The sequence below is a fragment of the Sinohyriopsis cumingii genome, chromosome 3, assembly GCF_028554795.1.
Source record: "Sinohyriopsis cumingii isolate HCF-2022 chromosome 3, ASM2855479v2, whole genome shotgun sequence".
Lineage (NCBI taxonomy): Eukaryota > Metazoa > Mollusca > Bivalvia > Unionida > Unionidae > Sinohyriopsis > Sinohyriopsis cumingii.
In genome coordinates, this window is record NC_142963.1 from 940,041 (window position 1) to 959,066 (window position 19,026).

The window sequence follows — 19,026 nt, forward strand, 5'->3', positions numbered from 1 at the left end:
AAACTGGGATTTTTGTTCACAATTATGTAATGACCATGAGTGGAATAAATGCCAGCTATATAGTGCGTTCACAATATCACTGTACTGGCAATAAAAAGGATGTCAGCTTTTGAACTTAGTAGTGTAATAATAATAATGCATTTATTTTCTCAAAGGTCTTGCTGTCCGTGTTCTATACAGCTGGTCAATTTGCAACTTTGTTTTTATTCTTTTGTTTTTAGTGAAATCCCAAAATATAATGTAACCACTGTGGTGTAGCTGACATGATCTGACACCAACATTCTGCATGAATATCAGGAATTTTTATAATTAAAAAAGTTATACAAATACAATTTTGAAGTAAACATTTAATTATGGGAAAATAATCCACGGCTATGTTAGACAAAGATACAGAAAACTGATACTTTTACGATATTGAAAAAGTAGTTTTGCTCGACCTGTATTATAACACGCCTGGATTTGGATAGGAGTCTCATCTATGAAAACTATATGACTTTGTCATAGGAAATGAATAAAATGAAATACCGTGTAAGATACGGATGCTTCATAATACATACTAGTATTAAGTAACTGTGACCTCCATAAGGGTTTCATCTACAACTGTTCTTTAGGGCAATTATATTGTTATTTGAATATATATCTTACTGTTATTAACTGTGATCAATTTATTGATTGACAGATTGTCCTGCAATTAGACTCTGAGTACGACATAACACACTTCAGACTAATCCACCGCTCTGGAGATCATGCTATTTGGATGGATTTGAACGTTTATAGCAAGAAACTGGCCTTACTAGCAATGACTATTCATTTTTTGACAAAAAAGAGTAATATCTTCGTTGCATAATATGTGTACAAATCCTCTCTCTCTCTCTCTGGCATGTGCAGATTTTATGATGAAAATATGAAAGAATATTTGTGTTAACCATACCATGTAAATCAGGGAGACTGTATTTTTCAAGTCACTTTTGCTGAGTAAATTGATCATGCATACAACATTATTATTTTATGATCTGTACAGTTTTATATCAACCTCAACACCAAGAATAATAATGATATACTAAAAACAACAACAAATTACCTGAACTGAAACCTCATAAATAGCTCTAAAGATCAATAATTCCAGAAGTGAAGGACAGTGTTCAAACTGTTCTATGAGAGTACATGTATGTAAATAGTGGATAGGATTAATTTTCTAATGTATATTTACAAAAAGTTTATCCTGTTTTATTGTTTTGGCTCCATGAATGAAAAAGAATACACTTTAATGGTACAACACTCGCATGGTTCACTTTCCAGACCACTTAGTTTATACATTAGCTAATTCAATGTAACTGGTAAAGGTGTTTTGTATCGCTGATCGGAAGTTTTAAACAGTTTTTTTTTCTTCTTCAGGTTACCTTCTTTGTGAAAATTACTGAAAAAAGACAATAGGAGTAAGAATATTACTGTCTAATGCGGCTATTGATGTTCTTTTAAGTTATAAATACAGGTTGGTCCAGTAGAACATCCGGAGCATTTTGGCTATTCTTAAAAATCTCTTTAAATTAGGGAAAAAAATATAGATTGATGCCTGGTGTTTACAGTTTTTGTATTGTTTTAATAAGACTTCATTTACAACCAAACTATGGATACAAACACAATTCAAGATATGTATATCAAAGTCATCAAATCACCAACTGAAGTAAGTATATCCATTTAAAAGAACACTGAATGCATTCAACAGTTTACGATTGCTTGCATGTGTAGTTGCAGGTCTTAAAAGCACGATAATGAAAAGTACGTTGCTATAATTAAATGATCCACTTTGGGACTGATCATCTTGATGATAAATGTTTGACCTCTATATAATATATTTATCTTTCTATATATTTACTTAAGTTCTATGCGTGTAACTTCCAAATTCGGTTTGTAATAATTCAATGTCATCTTAATGGAATCTTTCACTAGATTCATGTTTTCTCCTGTTTGAACACTAAGTTGGCAAATTATGAAATTGGGGCATATGTAGTTCTTTTAATAATCAGAAAATAAATTTTGCACATCAAGGACGTCTTTTCAACATCTTTACATGTGTAACACCTGGCTGCAAATAGGATGTTTCAACTTTACTGATGGGTCAATTAATTATGCAATTTTGGTACAAGGAATTCATGCCTATTTCCAATAGCAGTTTCATGTACTTCTCTAGTATGACACGTCAAAGATTTATTTCCATGTACTGGACGTGTATAGCATAAATGTATCGTGAGTTTCCCATCAATATTGTCTCACATGCATGAAATATTAATAAAAATATCAAGGATTGTTATACACACCAACTTTTCTTACAGTTTATTTAAGTTTTTGGTATTTGTTTGCTTGGATCTAATGGGAGATAATACGTTTTTTGAAATGTGTAATTTGATAGTGGAGATCTCTCTACAAGTTTTATACTGGGCAATTGAGGACATGATTTTGGGTGTGTATCGCCAGCTCTGAAGGAAAGATACACTCCAAAATCGCGAACAAGAACCTACAAATCATGATTTTACATTATTCAAGGCTAAAATAGTTGGTAGAAGCAAGATTTAACCCTTTTTCCAGCTGAGAACGTCCTCTGTTGGAGGTGTGTTCTCTGTATGTTGGTGTGTAATCTCATGAATGTCCTCGATTTACACACACACACGCATATACACATTATCTCAATCTCTCTCTCTTGTTGATCCCAACTTATCAAAAACTTCCATCACAGAGCAAATGTTTCACAGATTGCCTCTCTGAGAGCAAAGCAGCTGCTAAAATGTCTAGAACTGCTTTTTTTCTTAGAACTTACCATCATACATGTTTCATTTATCATCAATGTTCAACTTCATTAGGTCATTTCCATCTCAAAATTAATAACACATATGCTTCATTCACTGCCACCATATTTGCAGACATGCATCCATCATTCACTGGCAAAGTGCATCTATCACCACTTGCACAAGCAGAGAGCAACAGACAAATTTATGACAACCAATAGGGCATCCCCTTGCTGTCAACAGCCGGCAAAATACTTAGTAATGTTCAGCTAAATCATACTGAGCATTACATCAATCAAGGGGTCCTGCCAGAATCATAGTGGCTTCAAAAAAGGATGAGGACTACAGGCCTGGCATTTGTGGCTTGTCAACTCCTGGAGAAATGCTAAGAAGAGAACTCCATCATGTACATGACATTCATCAACTTGACAAAAGTCATTGACAAAGTCAGCCTTTGGAAGGTCATGTCAAAATTAAGTTGCCCAGAGAAATTTATTATAATGGTTTAGCATGATGGCATCCTTGTTCACACTGAGGATGACAGTGTGTCACCTAAACCATATCCAGTCACAATGGAGGCAAGCAGGGCTGTATGTTGATCCCAACCCTCTTTAGCATGATGTTATCTGCCATTTTTACTGATGTCTTCCGTGACTATGATACTGGGATTGACATTGCACACCAAAGTGAGTGCAAGCTCTTCCATCTGAGAAGACTACAGGCAAAGAAGAAGTTACAGGAAGTGATTGTTTATGATCTCCTATTTGCTGATGACTGTTCTCTCAATGCCACATCGGATCAAGACATGCAACACGGTATGGATGATTCATTTTCAAACTGTGACAATTTCAGTCTTACAATAACTATCAAGACAGAGGCACCAGGAAAGCCTTATACAGAACCTATCATCACAGAAGTAAGGCACCAGGAAAGCCTTAAACAGAGCCTACCATCACAGAAGTAAGGCATCAGGAAAGCCTTATACAGAGCCTATCATCACAGAAGTAAGGCACCAGGAAAGCCTTATATAGAGCCTACCATCACAGAAGTAAGGCACCAGGAAAGCCTTATACAGAGCCTACCATCACAGAAGTAAGGCACCAGGAAAGCCTTATACAGAGCCTACCATCACAGAAGTAAGGCACCAGGAAAGCCTTATATAGAGCCTACCATCACAGCAAATTACCAAACCCTTGTGGCAGTAGACAAGTTCACCTATCTCAGCAGCACACTGTCACTTGCAATCCACAATGATAATGAAACCAATGCCAGAATTGCTCAAGTGTGACCTTTGGCAGACTACGTGTGGTCTACCATTAAAACTAAAGGCTTACAAAACCACTGTGTTGCTGACTCTACTGTATGCTTGTGAAATCAGAATAGTGTACAAATGTGATGCCAAGAAAATAAATCATTTTCACTTAGGTTGCCTAAGGAAACTGATGAAAACAAAATGACAGGACAGGGTCCCAGACACTGAGGTTCTTACATGGGCAGGCATTCCAAGCATCCACACTCTGCTGATGAAATCACAGTTGAGATGGACAGGCCACATAACCAGGATGTTAGATGAATGACTACCAAAAAAGATCTTCTATGGCGAGCAGGAGGGAAAGCAATCTTTTGGATGTCAGAAGAAATGCTTCAAAGATTCTCTCAAGATGTCATTTAAAAAATTAAACACTGACCCCGAGCATTTTGTCAGTGTTTAGTTGTGCAATATGAAGCTCTTACCAGATAATTTTATTGTTTGTTTTATTTTTCAAGTTAATGTCTTAGTGTGTGCGTGCGTAAACTGAAAGCTTGTCATTACTAGTCAATATTGTAAATCATATTTGCTCCATTATTCCATACAAATAAGGAACTAGTTTTGTGTTGAATTTGTTCCCTCCCCCCACCCCCCACCCACGGCACGGTACAATAAAATTGATAAACAAATACTTATTTGAAAATAAAAGGAAAGAATCTTACCTTGCACTGTTATCATTTATTCCTTCTTTTTTTTTTATAATGCGAAATTTATTAAGGAAAAAATGTATCCATGAACTCCGTACATATAAACAAACTGGCAGTTAGGAATAAACTCCTTGCTTAAACTAACTGACAGGATACCAAATACAAAGGTTATTTTATTACAAAGCAAGCCAACCCCAGAAACTGACTTTAGTATCTTTTAAGTCGACCAACATTTGCAAGCCAACTGTGGTTCCTTTGGATTACTTTAAATGTGTTGAGTTCTTTATTTTTATTAAAGTCAGCTGAGAGAGGGAAGCCAGCATTGATTCCTTTTTTCCTGTATAATGGGAATTTTGAAAATAAATAGAAACAAAGGAACAGTTATAAAAGCAACACAATCTAGCGTGTCATGCACGCACATCAATATAAGGCTGAACAGTAAATTAGGTTTCAATAGTATCATCTAAATGTTCCCTATCCAGAGTTAATTGTGTCTTATTTTTGATAAGAAGAAGCATGTACTTTGTCTTGTGGGGATCAATGTATGTCATTTCTGGTTGGCGTCCTCTATAGGTGGGAAATCGTAGCTAAGGAGAAGTACTAGCACTATATACTTCAATTTCGAGTAATTCAATTATTATTTCTTCTTTACACTTGATAATATTTTTATTCTTTTTGTGCGAGTGTAACTACTTTTAATCATGTAATGCAAATCTAATGTAAACAGAAATTTTTTAAATATGGCCAGTGACCTTTAACTAGGAAAGTTTATTGAGAGGCTCTGCTGATTAGTGTTTGGTATCTTTTCTGGTGGGACATTGTGAGATGCTCTGATAGGGACTTGGCATGGGAAGGACAGCATTATTTTGAGTTATTTATAGCAAGATTGAACAAAGTGTTGCAACTTGATGATACAGATTTGTTAAAGAAAAGAAAAGTAGTTCTAGTTGTCCGAGTGTATGGCAATATGGACTCTGAAAAAGAAGTATCACTTTCCTACTTTCGAGATTTGATGGTAAAATTCTGGCACATTCTTTGGTGGAAAATTGATAGGTATGTAATAAAGGCATTTATTATTGCATCATTATGCTTAAAACAGATAATTTACCTATTTGGGATGTAAAATCACCATTTTTATTTAAATACTTATTTCTTCCTAACATACCTGCCAATTTCGAAAACAATTTCAACACCATCATATAATTTTTGTAATGTAAATCTGTCTGTGTATTATTTATTCCTTTTATTCAAGAAACTCCAGGGCCATCTTGAAATCCCCAATGGGGATACGACACTTTGATTGTAATGACATCAATAAAAGTTAGCATGATAATGGTGGAAATAAAATTAAGAAAATCTTTATTCTGCTCCAAGTTACAGAGGTCAAAATACTGAGACTGAAAAAAAGACTGTAGTACTGACCTTATAGCTTGTTCTACTGTGTGTTCTCTCCCCAGGAGATTCAGATGTTTTGGATTCAAGGCCTGAAATATCAACAATTTACATACAACTTCCATTTCAAGCAATAACCAATAAAGGATTCTTATCACTGGTCTGAATGGAATGGCAGACACCTCTTCAATAATAATAACAACAGTAACAATAATAATCAATAACCTCTGTCTTGTTACTACCAGTGGGAAATAGGCCAATCCCAGAGGTAGGTGTTGTTACTCCACGTGGGAAGTAGGCCAATCCCAGAGGTAGGCATCCTGTTACTCTATGTAGGAAGTTGGCCAATCCTGGAGGTAGGCATCTTGTTACTCCCTGTAGGAAGTAGGCCAATCCTGGAGGTATTGCAATACCAGGCCAACATGTGACAAGAGTGAAGCAAACCCCTTAGATATGTCTCTACCAGTTCCAAAAATCACTTTAATATCAAAGTTCCCAATGGGGGAAATATCATATATTAAGCTGACAAGAATAAATACTACACTCTGATCTTAGCCAAAAGGCTGAGAAGCAATAACACAAAAATTCTCGCTATATCATATTTGTATAAAAAATGGATATATAGTATAAAAATATCCATGTCACAATATATTGTATAAAAATATCTATGTCACAATATTTTGTATAAAAATATCATGTCACAATATATTGCATAAAAATATCCATGTCACAATATATTGCATAAAATATCATGTCACAATATATTGTATAAAAATATCCATGTCACAATATACGGTACCAACAAATTATGATAAATATGCAAAATAAAAGCAAGAAAAATCAAAGAAGGAAACTAAACGTTTTATTCATTAGTTTCTGCTAAAAAAAATTCAAGAAATTGTGAAAGAATCTGAATGATAATTAGGTTTGTTCTCACATTCTTTGTACTACTGCAGTCAAAGACATGTAACTGTTCTACCTTTCTTGTAATCTCCCCTGATTACAAAAGGTCACCAATGGGGACAAATAAACATGGTTCTGTATCAACTTTAGATCAACAGTGCCTTGTATTCAGTCATATGACTGTCTAATAATTATATTAAAAACAACAACCAATCAACGTCATTTAGAAAGAGGATATTATATTCATATATATAGTTACATACTGAGCTGACGAAAAAGAAACAAACATATAGAGGGGTTTTCTGGGGCTTGGCAGTCATGACAAGCACCAACCAGAAACTCCTTTTCATATGGATCAATAGATCTTGTTACATGTACACAGTACAATCATCATCTACTGGACTTGGTGATAAAGTTTTCCACAGAACTAGCAGAAAAGTAAAAAATGTTTGAAACCCTGAACAAAGAACACCCCAACAAGAATCATGAAAGAGCCTGCAGTTGAAGAGGAATCTTCTCATATAATAGCAGCATAAGAACTTAAAAAATATAGCAATATTCATTTTGTCATTACCTGAAGTCCAAAAATATGCATTTTCTTACTGAGTGATATTAAATATTTGCTTTATTTTTCAAAATAAATAATGTATCTATCACTAATTGCACTGATGTTTTAATAATGCATATTCATTAATTACATCTGTCCCTGTTTTCACTTTTTCAATCTATGCAATTATTAATGGGATTCAAACACATAGATTATGTTATAAGTAAGGGCAAGAGCTACACAGTGACCTCTAAAATATGAATAATGAAGTATCATCCTGGCTAGACATCAAGAAGACTATGGAGGTAACATCACTGTTTAAGGGCTGAATACTCATATTTTAACCTCAATGGAATAATTGTCAAAAAACAGCTTTTTCTAATGAAATTATTTGCTTTTGGTATAAATTATGTTTATTTTCAAGAAAAACAATCTCTGAAAGAACATGAAAAACAACTCCAGTAAGTTTCAACTCGCCACATACATGTTTGCATCAAGTGTACCTAAAAATCATTGCTTATTACATCACTGCTTTTTGCGCAACAAAACAAGATTCTTTTTGTTCAATAAGTTAAGACATGTCATTAAAAAAAGTCAACTTTGTGACTCGTTGTTTTCAAAAATTGTTTTATTTGTGAAATACTGATGCCATATTTCATTGCAAGTAACAGTGAAACTTCTGCTCACTCATGTGCAAATCTCTGAGTGCCAATTCAGGAATTTTAAGTTTAAAACAAACTTTGAAACTCGCTTCTCCATAGCCATCAAATGAAGCTTTGATTTCACCAGGTACTTTAATGATGACAGGGATAAATAAAGAGGTTTAACTGTTACTTACACAACATTATTTATAAAACGTGTTCAAGTGATCAACTGAAATGAGTTGACCTGAAACTAAACTGTGACAGCTAGCTCTTACACAGGTAGTATTTCCAGGTCTTTTAACAATTTAAAAATTATATTCCCTTTATTAGATTTGATACAAAAGACAATTAATGTGATAATACAAAGCAAACAGATTTTAATTGAGTGTAACAATATAAAAAATACACCCACAAACTGAAGTTAATCAGGTACTCACAGAAAAGTATGTGATATAGCTGTGACAGAATATTAGTAATTTTTCACACTGACTACAAGAGGGAATATTGCATTTATGATGATTACAATGAAACTGACTAAAAATATACTACTGAAAAAAAAAATTAACTTCACAAAATTTCATTCATTGCTATTTATTCCTTCAGCATTGCCACCAGTAGGCATTAGTGATATTTTCTTGTAAAAGTTGAGAATTTCATGACGTTGATCCAATTTTTGGACACTAACTGCTGTTTTCAATAATAAAATGTATCAGGGTTTCATTTACCAATTTTGATCATGCATTTCTTCACATTCAACAAAAAAATGTCAATTTATTTGGCATTTCCAAGAATAGAAATAGAATCCATGCTGGCCCCCACATTATAAGCAGGTTCTTGAAGTTATCTAGGTGTGAGTTATCAAAGGAGTGGTGTATTATTATTATTACAAAGGCAGCAACAAAATGTTACTAAAACAATTTAACAGGTGCAATGCTCTAGCAATGGCTCTAGTTAGACTTAGGTTTACAAGCCAAAAGTGTAGGGGAAAAGAGCACATATTTTTTACCTGTACACCTACTGACACTCTGTTTACCCCTGCTGTCTTGAAATCCCTGGAAAGAAATTGCATTGGATAAGCGGAATCAAGTTTAGAGTTTAATGCATCAAAATGAAAAAATATATCTAGACGGCTAAGGTTATTACAATTTACAAACAACAATAAAACTATGGTTACCCTAGAATTATACTGTAATATGCAAGTAAAATGATCAGTTAATCACCATATATACTGGCTTGTTGGGTGGGTGAGAGGTAACATTAACAGTATTTATGCCCATCAAATGTTTCAACTTTTCACTTCATAGCAAGCCACTGTTTAAGCATTTTAAACAGTTACACTGACTGAAGTAAAGATATCTTTCAGAAAATTGGGTGCTCTTTGAAACCAAGTTTGCCTTTGATGGATCCATATTTGATAACTGATTAAAAAATGTGGAGCACATGTTTGTGCATAAACTTTTTCAGCAACATTCTTTCATTAACTGTCACAATTTCATCCTCTAATTGTAATGTGTGTAGCCTTCCTTGAGACCTATTTTTAACAAAAGTGACACCAAGAAGAAATTATCATTGAATGCATTTTCCTTTTAAGACAGAATTACCTCCCATACATCATTCTCTGCCACACATTGTATAATTTTTTATTTTTTTTTATAATGACTACAGAGTTCAATCTAGGATTCTGCCTGATGGGGCTGATGGCTCATGCTGATTTTCAAAAGAGGCAACCAACAGATAATAAAAGAACCTGTCTGAAAAACTTGTTTAAAAAATTTTAAACACAACTCCAAAGTACCTAAAAAAGCTTTAGTGAGAGAGAAAGGCAGCACCAAATATAAGGTCTTTTTTTTTGCCAACTGTTTTCCTGCTCCAAAAACTTATATGGTTGACTTATATGAATAGTATTCCGCAGGAAATACAGGAAAGTACAAAAATAAATTCATTTCACTTTTATCTGATAAAAGTCAGATATAGATCTATTCATCTCATGACTAAATGACTGATTCCCTTATGACATACATGTATATCTGCCTCGTTGAATATAACTCCGTATCAGCATTGGTCTCATGTACACTTTTCTGTATATTGTGATCATAAAGCATGTTGAAGTGTAATGCAATTTTTTTTTTACCATGCCAAACAAATGCACAAATTTATTTTAGTAGGAAATAAGCTATTAGTCAGAGAATAGGCACATGTATGTGGTATGTGTGTGTGTGAATATGGTATGTGTGTGTGTGAATTTGGTATGTGTGTGTGAATGTGGTATGTGTGCGTGTGTGAATGTGGTATGTGTGTGTGTGTGAATGTGGTATGTGTGTGTGTGGTAAACTTTATTCTAACCAAATTCCTGATATTTACCATCAAAATTAATAAAGAATCAGACTGTTCAAACTTGCATTTCCTTCCTTGACTACAGCACATCTTGCTGTTATGTGTGACATGATGGAGGAACAAGACTGGCCAGCAAGAGTAATTAGTTGTCCAACGAGATAGACCAGGTCTTGATTGTGACTTGTAAGCTCAGAAAAGCTTGTAGATCATTATTATCTTTTGAATCCCTTTCTTTCCTTATCTTTATGGCATGGTTGGACTTTCTGCCCATGCAGGATTTTAACCTGTGTCTAACACACTGAGTATTTGTCAAGTTCACAAGTAACTGTCAAGTTCACAACCAATGCACTGATATAACTGTAAAACAGTTTCACATGTAGAAACATATTTGTTAGGTTTTTTTATACAAGACTTACATTTAATAAATATTTCCTATTTTCTACTTAGGTCCTATTTTGTGAACAAAGTACCATAAAAAAGTCCACTTTATTTATTTACTGGAAGGTAAATCTTGGACATGAAGTTAAACTTAATGATTTTATTTTATTTCATTTGATAGAGAATTGTTAGCTTTTAACCCTTTACCTCATAGAGCTTAGTGACAAAGTGCAGCACGCTATAAATAGAACACCTGTTACCTAGCAGACCGCATCCGCATAGGCATGCCTGTGAATTGTTAAGCAATGTAGTGGTGTTACGTTTAACAGCAGTTTTAACCATTTTACGTTTTAAGCAGACATTTATTATATGTGGAAAAATTGAAGAGTAAAGTCCGATTGTTATAGCTGTGTAATTATTTTTCACAGAAGAATATTTTATGTGCTATAAAATCGAGAGAGAACTCGTTCACCGTCATGTCAGTGAGGCCGCGTGACCGACCGTAGCTGCCATTTCCCATACTCGAAATTTACACGTTTTTTGTCTGCGTCTACATCACTATGTCATCGGAATTTGATAATCAATAAAAAACTAATTGCTGCTTGCATAAATATCATAGCCTTTACCAAGGTTATTGAATCTTTCGTGTTTGTGATTCTACTCGTGAAAACTTCGTAAGTACTGAATGAAATCCTGCCTGTGAACTGTTAAGCAATTTAGTGTATGTTACATTTAATAACAATTTTAACCATTTTACATTTTTGGTACACATATATTATATGTGGAAAAATTTAAGAGTAATGTCTGATTGTTATAGCTGTGTAATTATTTTCCACAGAAGAATTTTTTTATGTGCTTCAAAATCTTGAGAGAACTCGTTCACCGTCATGTCCGTGAGGCCGCGTGACCAACTGTAGCTGCTATTTCCGATACTCGAAATTTACAAGGTTTTCGTGTGCGTCTATATCACTAAGTCATCTGAATTTGATAATTTATAAAAACTAATTGCTGCCTACATCAATATCAGAGACTTTACCTTATTTATTGAATCTTTCGTGGTTGTTATTCTAATCGTGAAAACTTCGTACGTACTGAATGAAATCCACGGCTGCCATTTTGGAGAGTGGAGATTACAACCCAGTTACTTTAAATAGCAGATATCGACCAGTGCATGAATAGCAACCACGTGATGTGACGTAATTGTCATTCGCAGAAATGAATGTAGTATGTAATAGGGGGGTTTTCCCCGAAGGTGGCGCTACGAAAACTAGCTCAAAATGGCTGATATTTACCACAGGCGTCAAAAGGCGCTTCTATGCGAATCTTGTAGAGGCGTCAAAAGGCGCTTCCATGCGAATGGAGTAGAGGCGTCCAAAGACGCTTGTATGGGGTAAAGGGTTAACAATTAAATAATAATAATTTTGAGCTAAATCAAATCTTGTGTTAAATAAATGGACAATATCTTGTGTCAAACCCTAAACATGTTTACCCACATTCAATCCATCCAAATCAATTCTTTTAATTGGTTGATCAATATTGATTTTTATCAAGTAAATCACATCTCTGAATTACAAATACTGGCTATTAATTGGTTAATCCAACTGAATATACATTTTTATGCTTGATTATGTATACGGATAATTATCAAGTAAATCACCTACTTGAATGAAAAAATACTGGATTTTAATTTGTTAATATCAGCATTGATGAGTAAAACAAAGTTATGAATAACATGAAATACCTATCTCGCGTCTTTTCAGATCTGACGAGTCTTAAACAAAATTTCTATTCTGCTTTCTGACCATGGAGACATGCCAGAGATAGAAGGATGTCAAATAGCATACACGTGGCAAAACAGCAAGTGAAACAATTTCTGATTGACAAAGATTTGGATATTATTAAAGAAATGGAAAATACAGGGAACATGAATAACTTCAACACGTCTAATTTGATGGTTAGGATAATCAGTGTTTAAACATGGCCTGGAGCTCTAAAACTTCTAAGCAAGAGGTTGATCTTTAAATTTAGTGTTGGCAAATCAAATTCAAAATCAGAATTTTATCATCTCAAGGCCAGAACCAGAAATGCTACCAAAACAATATGATCTGATTCTCATCTTTTTATGAGGAAAATATTTCAGCTGACTCTGTTTCTTAATAGCACTGTTTAAATCATAATGTATGTATCAATTCAGCATCTCGGTAAATAAATAAACATTAATGTGTTTGTTAGTTGGCATGTCTGTGTGAAAGGATACATGAAAAACTGAAACTTACATAACATATCTGCAATGGCAAATGTAGTTGGTGGGGGAAACTAATTATAGTTATGCAATACTTACCATTTGCTATATTGCAACTTTCAATTTTTCTTGTCAAAAAACTGTGTTCATTCAATGTCAATACATCCTCCTACAGAGTGGTGATTTGTCAATAAGACATGATATACTCATGTAATTTGCATGACCATGCGCAGAACAGTCATCTTTTCATTGGACAACATTATGCCAAGAGAGCAGTATATAGTGGGAGGTCATTCAGCAATAGCTATGGGTAAGTACTGCATAATGAAATAACCATCCACCCTTCCCAAAACTATATTTTAATAACAGCAATAACTAATCCATAGCTATTGTGATGATGTGTTTGACTGTTAGGTGGTTATGCCGAGGTGTTAAACTGATAAAAACAGAAACATGGAGTGCACTCACCATTTGAGGGAGTGATCAACTTAAAAAATATTGCTGTTTCTCTGGGCCACATGTTGTGCTACAACTATGGGTCCCTGAGAAAAATGCCTGTACTCTGAAGTGCTCATGAGTGGAAGCTGAAGAAGGTAGTATGGGATTGCCAAAATGTTGCCTTCATGACATCCTATACGAAGACTGCTTTAGACAGGCCCATGAGGCAGCAATGGCTTGAACCTCACTTGCTTTAGTGTCATAAAAGAGGTCTCTATTGGTAAGAGACTGATAAACTCTTTCGATTGTGGTGACAATCCACTGTGTGATAGTGGAGGCCAAAATATCAATGGAGTCCTTATGAGGAGAGAAAAGAAGTTTCTTATGCATTCTTTTCCAGCACGTATTCAACTGAGAATGGGAATCCATAGGTGATGGAGCTACTCAAGGTAGCCGATTTTTTGGCTAAAAGTCCAATTGGCAAAGTAAACAGAATCGTAACTGCCATTAAACCGTAGACAGCCAGTGTCAACAAAGAATGATTCTTGCTGCACCTTCTTACAGTAGCCAATGAGAGTAAAAACACGGTCTCAATAGAAGTCCTCAAAAGAAGTGTCACTCAATGGTTCAAATGGCATTTTGATTAAGGATCATAAAACAAAGATAGATTCCACCTGAACATGACAGCAGGAGAGAAGTCTCTGCAGCTCAAAATACTTGATGACATCAGCAAAGGTAGGTACTGAACCAATCGCTAAGCCCTTAGAATTTATCTGTGTTAGAAATGGCAGACCTATAACTCTTGATAGCTGATACAGAACAATGCACCAATCACAGTAGATTCTCCACCTGGAATTATAGACCTTGGATGTTGAAGCTCTCATGGCCTGAATGATGCAACTGGCAACAAGGCCTGAAAACTTGTTCTGACAGATAGATGACCTGAGATCAGCCAAGCATGAAAGTGGCAAGTATGTGTCTGTTGTGTTGGAAGGAGCATGTGTAGTGACAGAAGATCCCTGCTGTGAGGTAGAGACTTGGGTTGATCTATCAGCTGGATTAGAAGATCATTGAACCACGATTACCGCAACCACAGTGGGTTATGAGAAAAATATGAACCGTGGTAGTTCTGACTTTTGCAGAACTGAGGTATATGTAGCAGCTGGAATTGTGGGAAGGCATACGTGAACAGATGATCCTACCCAAAACTTAATGTTACCACTGCTCATGCTCTCTGGTCTAGGACTGGGAAAACGTCATGGGGAAGTCTGTTGTTGAGCCTGGCAGAAAACAAGTACACCAGAGGCTTTTCCCATAGAAGAAAAGGGACTCTGTTATGAAGCAGTCAAGTCCATTCCATGATGACTATTTTGCCTGACCTGGACATATTGTCTTTCTTCCTTGGAATGTGGGAAACTTGGAGGATGATGTTCTCTGAGGTTACCCATCAGAGGAGGTTCTAGACCTCCAATCCAAGCAAAGAGAAGGGGCACATGTACCTCCTCGACATCAGAGATATGCTGAATGTATTGTTGATAGACACCATGACCCATCCAATATTAATTCACTGTTGTGATGCTAGAAATATGTTTTTTATTGAAAGGTTGTTGATATAGAGTGAAAATCCATCCCAATGACCCTGGAGAATTATGCCCTCTGGCTCCAAATGAGCGCCACAACTAGAATCTATCATGTTGGCAAACAGAAAGGAGTTATGGGAATGTGCTTGCATGGGGACCCCAATCAGGAGTCTGTCCCAATTGATCCATCAGCCCAAATGGTGAAGGAACTCCGGTCCTTGAGGAATTTGAGCTAATAGAGCATCTCTCTGCAGTTTTCACCTTGTGAGAAAGAGAAACTGTATAAGGTGCATGTGGAGATGTCCAAAGGTAATAAGGGATCTTAGCCAGTTATCTGCCCAATAGGTGGCACCACAGAAAAACCTGGTCTCAAAGTTTGGAAACCACAATGATTTTATCGTTCACCAGGGCAATCTATTGTGATTCAGTCAAGTGAGAAACAACTGTCAGAAGATGAAAGCATTAAATTATAATAATGCCAGTGTTGTTGTGTACCTGGCTGTCACAATAGTGGGGAACATTCATTCCCTGTGGGAAAATGGAGGAAAAATGGATCCATGTGATACAAAGAGTCAAGGATGCATTTAAAAAGTTGCTACCATTGAGTGTAGTCTGTAGAATGCGCTTCACAACAGACGGTTACATTCAAGAAACCATACAATGGTATGCTATTTTTGTTTGATTTTTGCTCATTTCCTTCGAATATAGTTCAGCAGTGGTATCTCATATAAGTAAGCTATTAAATAATGTTTAAAAAGAACTGTACTTAAACATTTCCAGTAAATTTATTTTCATCTGATGCACCACACTGACCCACTAATGCATTGGTTTTATGTAAAGTAATGTAAATCTGGATATCTATTCATAACATTGTGGATACAATTTGTTTATAAATTATAAAATGCATTACTTTAAAAAGTATATCAAGGATAATGTTTTTATTTATACTTTAGGTACAACCCCTCTTTCCAAGAGACTGATTAAAACAGCAGTTGTGTTTACATGGACCAAGGAACCAACACCAGAGAGTTTATCAAGACAAAATCGTGCATTGAAAAGAAGTCCCCAAAGGAATATTCTTAGAGAAACTAACCGACGAACATCCGCACTATTGCTCTGAATAAGATATTAACTTTGACCTAGATGAAACACAGATCGTAATCGACAACAATACTGACATAGCAGATGAACTCTATCTTTCTTTTATCTTTTCACAGATGGGTTTATCTTTGGTTGAGAAAGGGCATTTCCCTTCAATGAGCAGTCCATCCAGTGGAATACCATCAGTGGAATACCATCAGTGTAATACCATCAGTGTAATACCACCATCAGTGTAATACCATCAGTGTAATACTATCTAGTGTAATACCATCAGCTGAGGCAGCTAGAAAAGGAGTTTTTTTTCACAAATGACATTCCACATATGTTCACTCTTTTTGTAACCTTCATATAGTTACTGACATCAATACTTTCATATTTTTGACCATGAAGTGTTGCTGGTACCTGTAACTTTTTATATTCTGTAAATGTATGGACCAATGCTATTTTGTCTGTCTTCTCTGTCAATTTACACATGCCCCCAAAATTTGATGAACCTTTATTCCTTCCATGTCGCACTTTTACTCTGATTGCATGTGTTTCTTTCAACTGTCATAGCTGTTTCCATGTCTATGTACATTAAATTGTTTACCTCAAGAAAATAATCCTCATGAGTTAATTCAAAGTAATCATGGTCATGGGCAACTGCAATAACATTAGCTGGTTCAAAAAGTTGAAAAACTGGCATTGCTGAAATACCTTCCATATTCAAACAAGCATTTCTGAAGAAGTCTTGGTATCTTTTCTTATTCTGACTGTTAAGGGTGTGGATCAAAGTCCAAGTCTGTCATTTCATAAACACCTGCCATATTTAAGTCTCTACTTCTGATAGGTGATCATTTGTACTTTTTTGTCTGATGAAATGTTTGTAATTTCTGAATTAAACAATATCTTCAAAATGACAGATCAAATACTGCTGTAAGTACAGCACCATTGAGCATGAGGACACACTCCTGCTTCACATTCACACTGGACCTGGTGCAAAATTTTGACCAAAGTTGTCGTTTCTGTCATAGGCCTCTAACCCGAGAACAGAAAGAACACTTACATTGGACTATAATTCAATATAATATTTGCTCAATAATATATCAAATATATGTGTAATACAATAAACATTCAGTGAAAATCTAGTATATTTCCAAACAAAATTGCTAAAATTGTTTCTAAAGCAGTCTCAAACTTTTGCCAAAAGTGCCAGGATTCAATCTACCTGATCCAGCAGAACCTGGACTAAATTCAGGTTTATAAGTTAATCCATCCCCAAGTAAACAAAGTCACGAGATGGAACGAATTCCATCTCCTCCAGGGTGTTAAACTGATAAAAACAGAAAAATGGAACGCACTCACCATTTGAGGGAGTGATCAACTTAAAAAATATTGCTGTTTCTCTGGGCCACATGTTGTGCTACAACTATGGGTCCCTGAGAAAATGCCGGTACTCTGAAGTGCTCATGAGTGGAAGCTGAAGAAGGTAGTATGGGATTGCCAAAATGTTGCCTTCATGACATCCTATACGAAGACTGCTTTAGACAGGCCCATGAGGCAGCAATGGCTTGAACCTCACTTGCTTTAGTGTCATAAAAGAGGTCTCTATTGGTAAGAGACTGATAAACTCTTTTGATTGTGGTTACAATCCACTGTGTGATAGTGGAGGCCAAAATATCAATGGAGTCCTTATGAGGAGAGAAAAGAAGTTTCCTATGCATTCTTATCCAGCACGTATTCAACTGAGAATGGGAATCCATAGGTGATGGAGCTATGCAAGGTAGCAGATTTTTTGGCTAAAAATCCAATTGGCAAAGTAAACAGAATCGTAACTGCCATTAAACCGTAGACAGCCAGTGTCAACAAAGAATGATTCTTGCAGCACCTTCTTGCAGTAGCCAATGAGAGTAAAAACACGGTCTCAATGGAAGTCCTCAAAAGAAGTGTCACTCAATGGTTCAAATGGCATTTTGATTAAGCATCATAAAACACAAGATAGATTCCACCTGAACATGACAGCAGGAGAGAAGTCTCTGCAGCTCAAAATACTTAATGACATCAGCAAAGGTGGGTACTGAACCAATCACTAAGCCCTTAGAATTTATCTGCATTAGAAATGGCAGACCTATAACCCTTGATAGCTGATACAGAACAACGCACCAATCACAGAAGATTCTCCACCTGGAATTATAGACCTTGGATGTTGAAGCTCTCATGGCTTGAATGATGCAACTGGCAACAAGGCCTGAAAACTTGTTCTGACAGATAGATGACCTGAGATCAGCCAAGCATGAAAGTGGCAAGTATGTGTCTGTTGTGTTGGAAGGAGCATGTGTAGTGACAGAAGATCCCTGCTGTGGGGGTAGAGACTTCGGTTGATCTATCAGCTGGATTAGAAGATCGTTGAACCATGATTACCACAACCACAGTGGGTTATGAGAAAAATATGAACCGTGGTAGTTCTGACTTTTGCAGAACTGAGGTATATGTAGCAGTTGGAATTGTGGGAAGGCATACGTGAACAGATGATCCTACTCAAAGCTGAATGTTACCACTGCTCATGCTCTCTGGTCTAGGACTGGGGAAACGTCATGGGGAAGTCCGTTGTTGAGCCTGGTAGAAAACAAGTACACCAGAGGCTTTTCCCATAGAAGAAAAGGGACTCTGTTATGAAGCAGTCAAGTCCATTCCATGATGACTATTTTGCCTGACCTGGACATATTGTCTTTCTTCCTTGGAATGTGGG

The 19,026-nt window shown here is 35.8% G+C and overlaps 1 protein-coding gene, 1 long non-coding RNA gene and 1 other non-coding gene across 7 annotated transcripts in view; 1 reads left to right on the forward strand and 2 right to left on the reverse strand.

The window, feature by feature from the left end:
* LOC149802323 (uncharacterized) overlaps window positions 1-17,624 on the forward strand; it is a 91,182-nt gene extending 73,558 nt beyond the window's left edge. Inside the window, exon 3 of the long non-coding RNA XR_016420022.1 lies at window positions 16,151-17,624. This is a non-coding gene — a long non-coding RNA (uncharacterized LOC149802323). The remainder of the gene's footprint in view (window positions 1-16,150) is intronic.
* Window positions 1-19,026, reverse strand: part of LOC149802322 (radical S-adenosyl methionine domain-containing protein 1, mitochondrial-like) — a 149,205-nt gene that overhangs the window by 73,972 nt on the left and 56,207 nt on the right. For all 5 annotated transcript variants that reach the window (XM_089951537.1, XM_089951536.1, XM_089951535.1 and 2 more), the window contains 2 exons: window positions 9,232-9,277; window positions 6,162-6,223 (listed from right to left, as the gene is read on the reverse strand). In XM_089951537.1, the coding sequence (XP_089807663.1) occupies window positions 6,162-6,223; window positions 9,232-9,277 (108 nt within the window). The remainder of the gene's footprint in view (window positions 1-6,161; window positions 6,224-9,231; window positions 9,278-19,026) is intronic.
* On the reverse strand, window positions 6,511-6,706 carry LOC149802325 (U2 spliceosomal RNA). Its single transcript, XR_016420386.1, has one exon. It is a non-coding gene; the product is annotated as a U2 spliceosomal RNA (small nuclear RNA).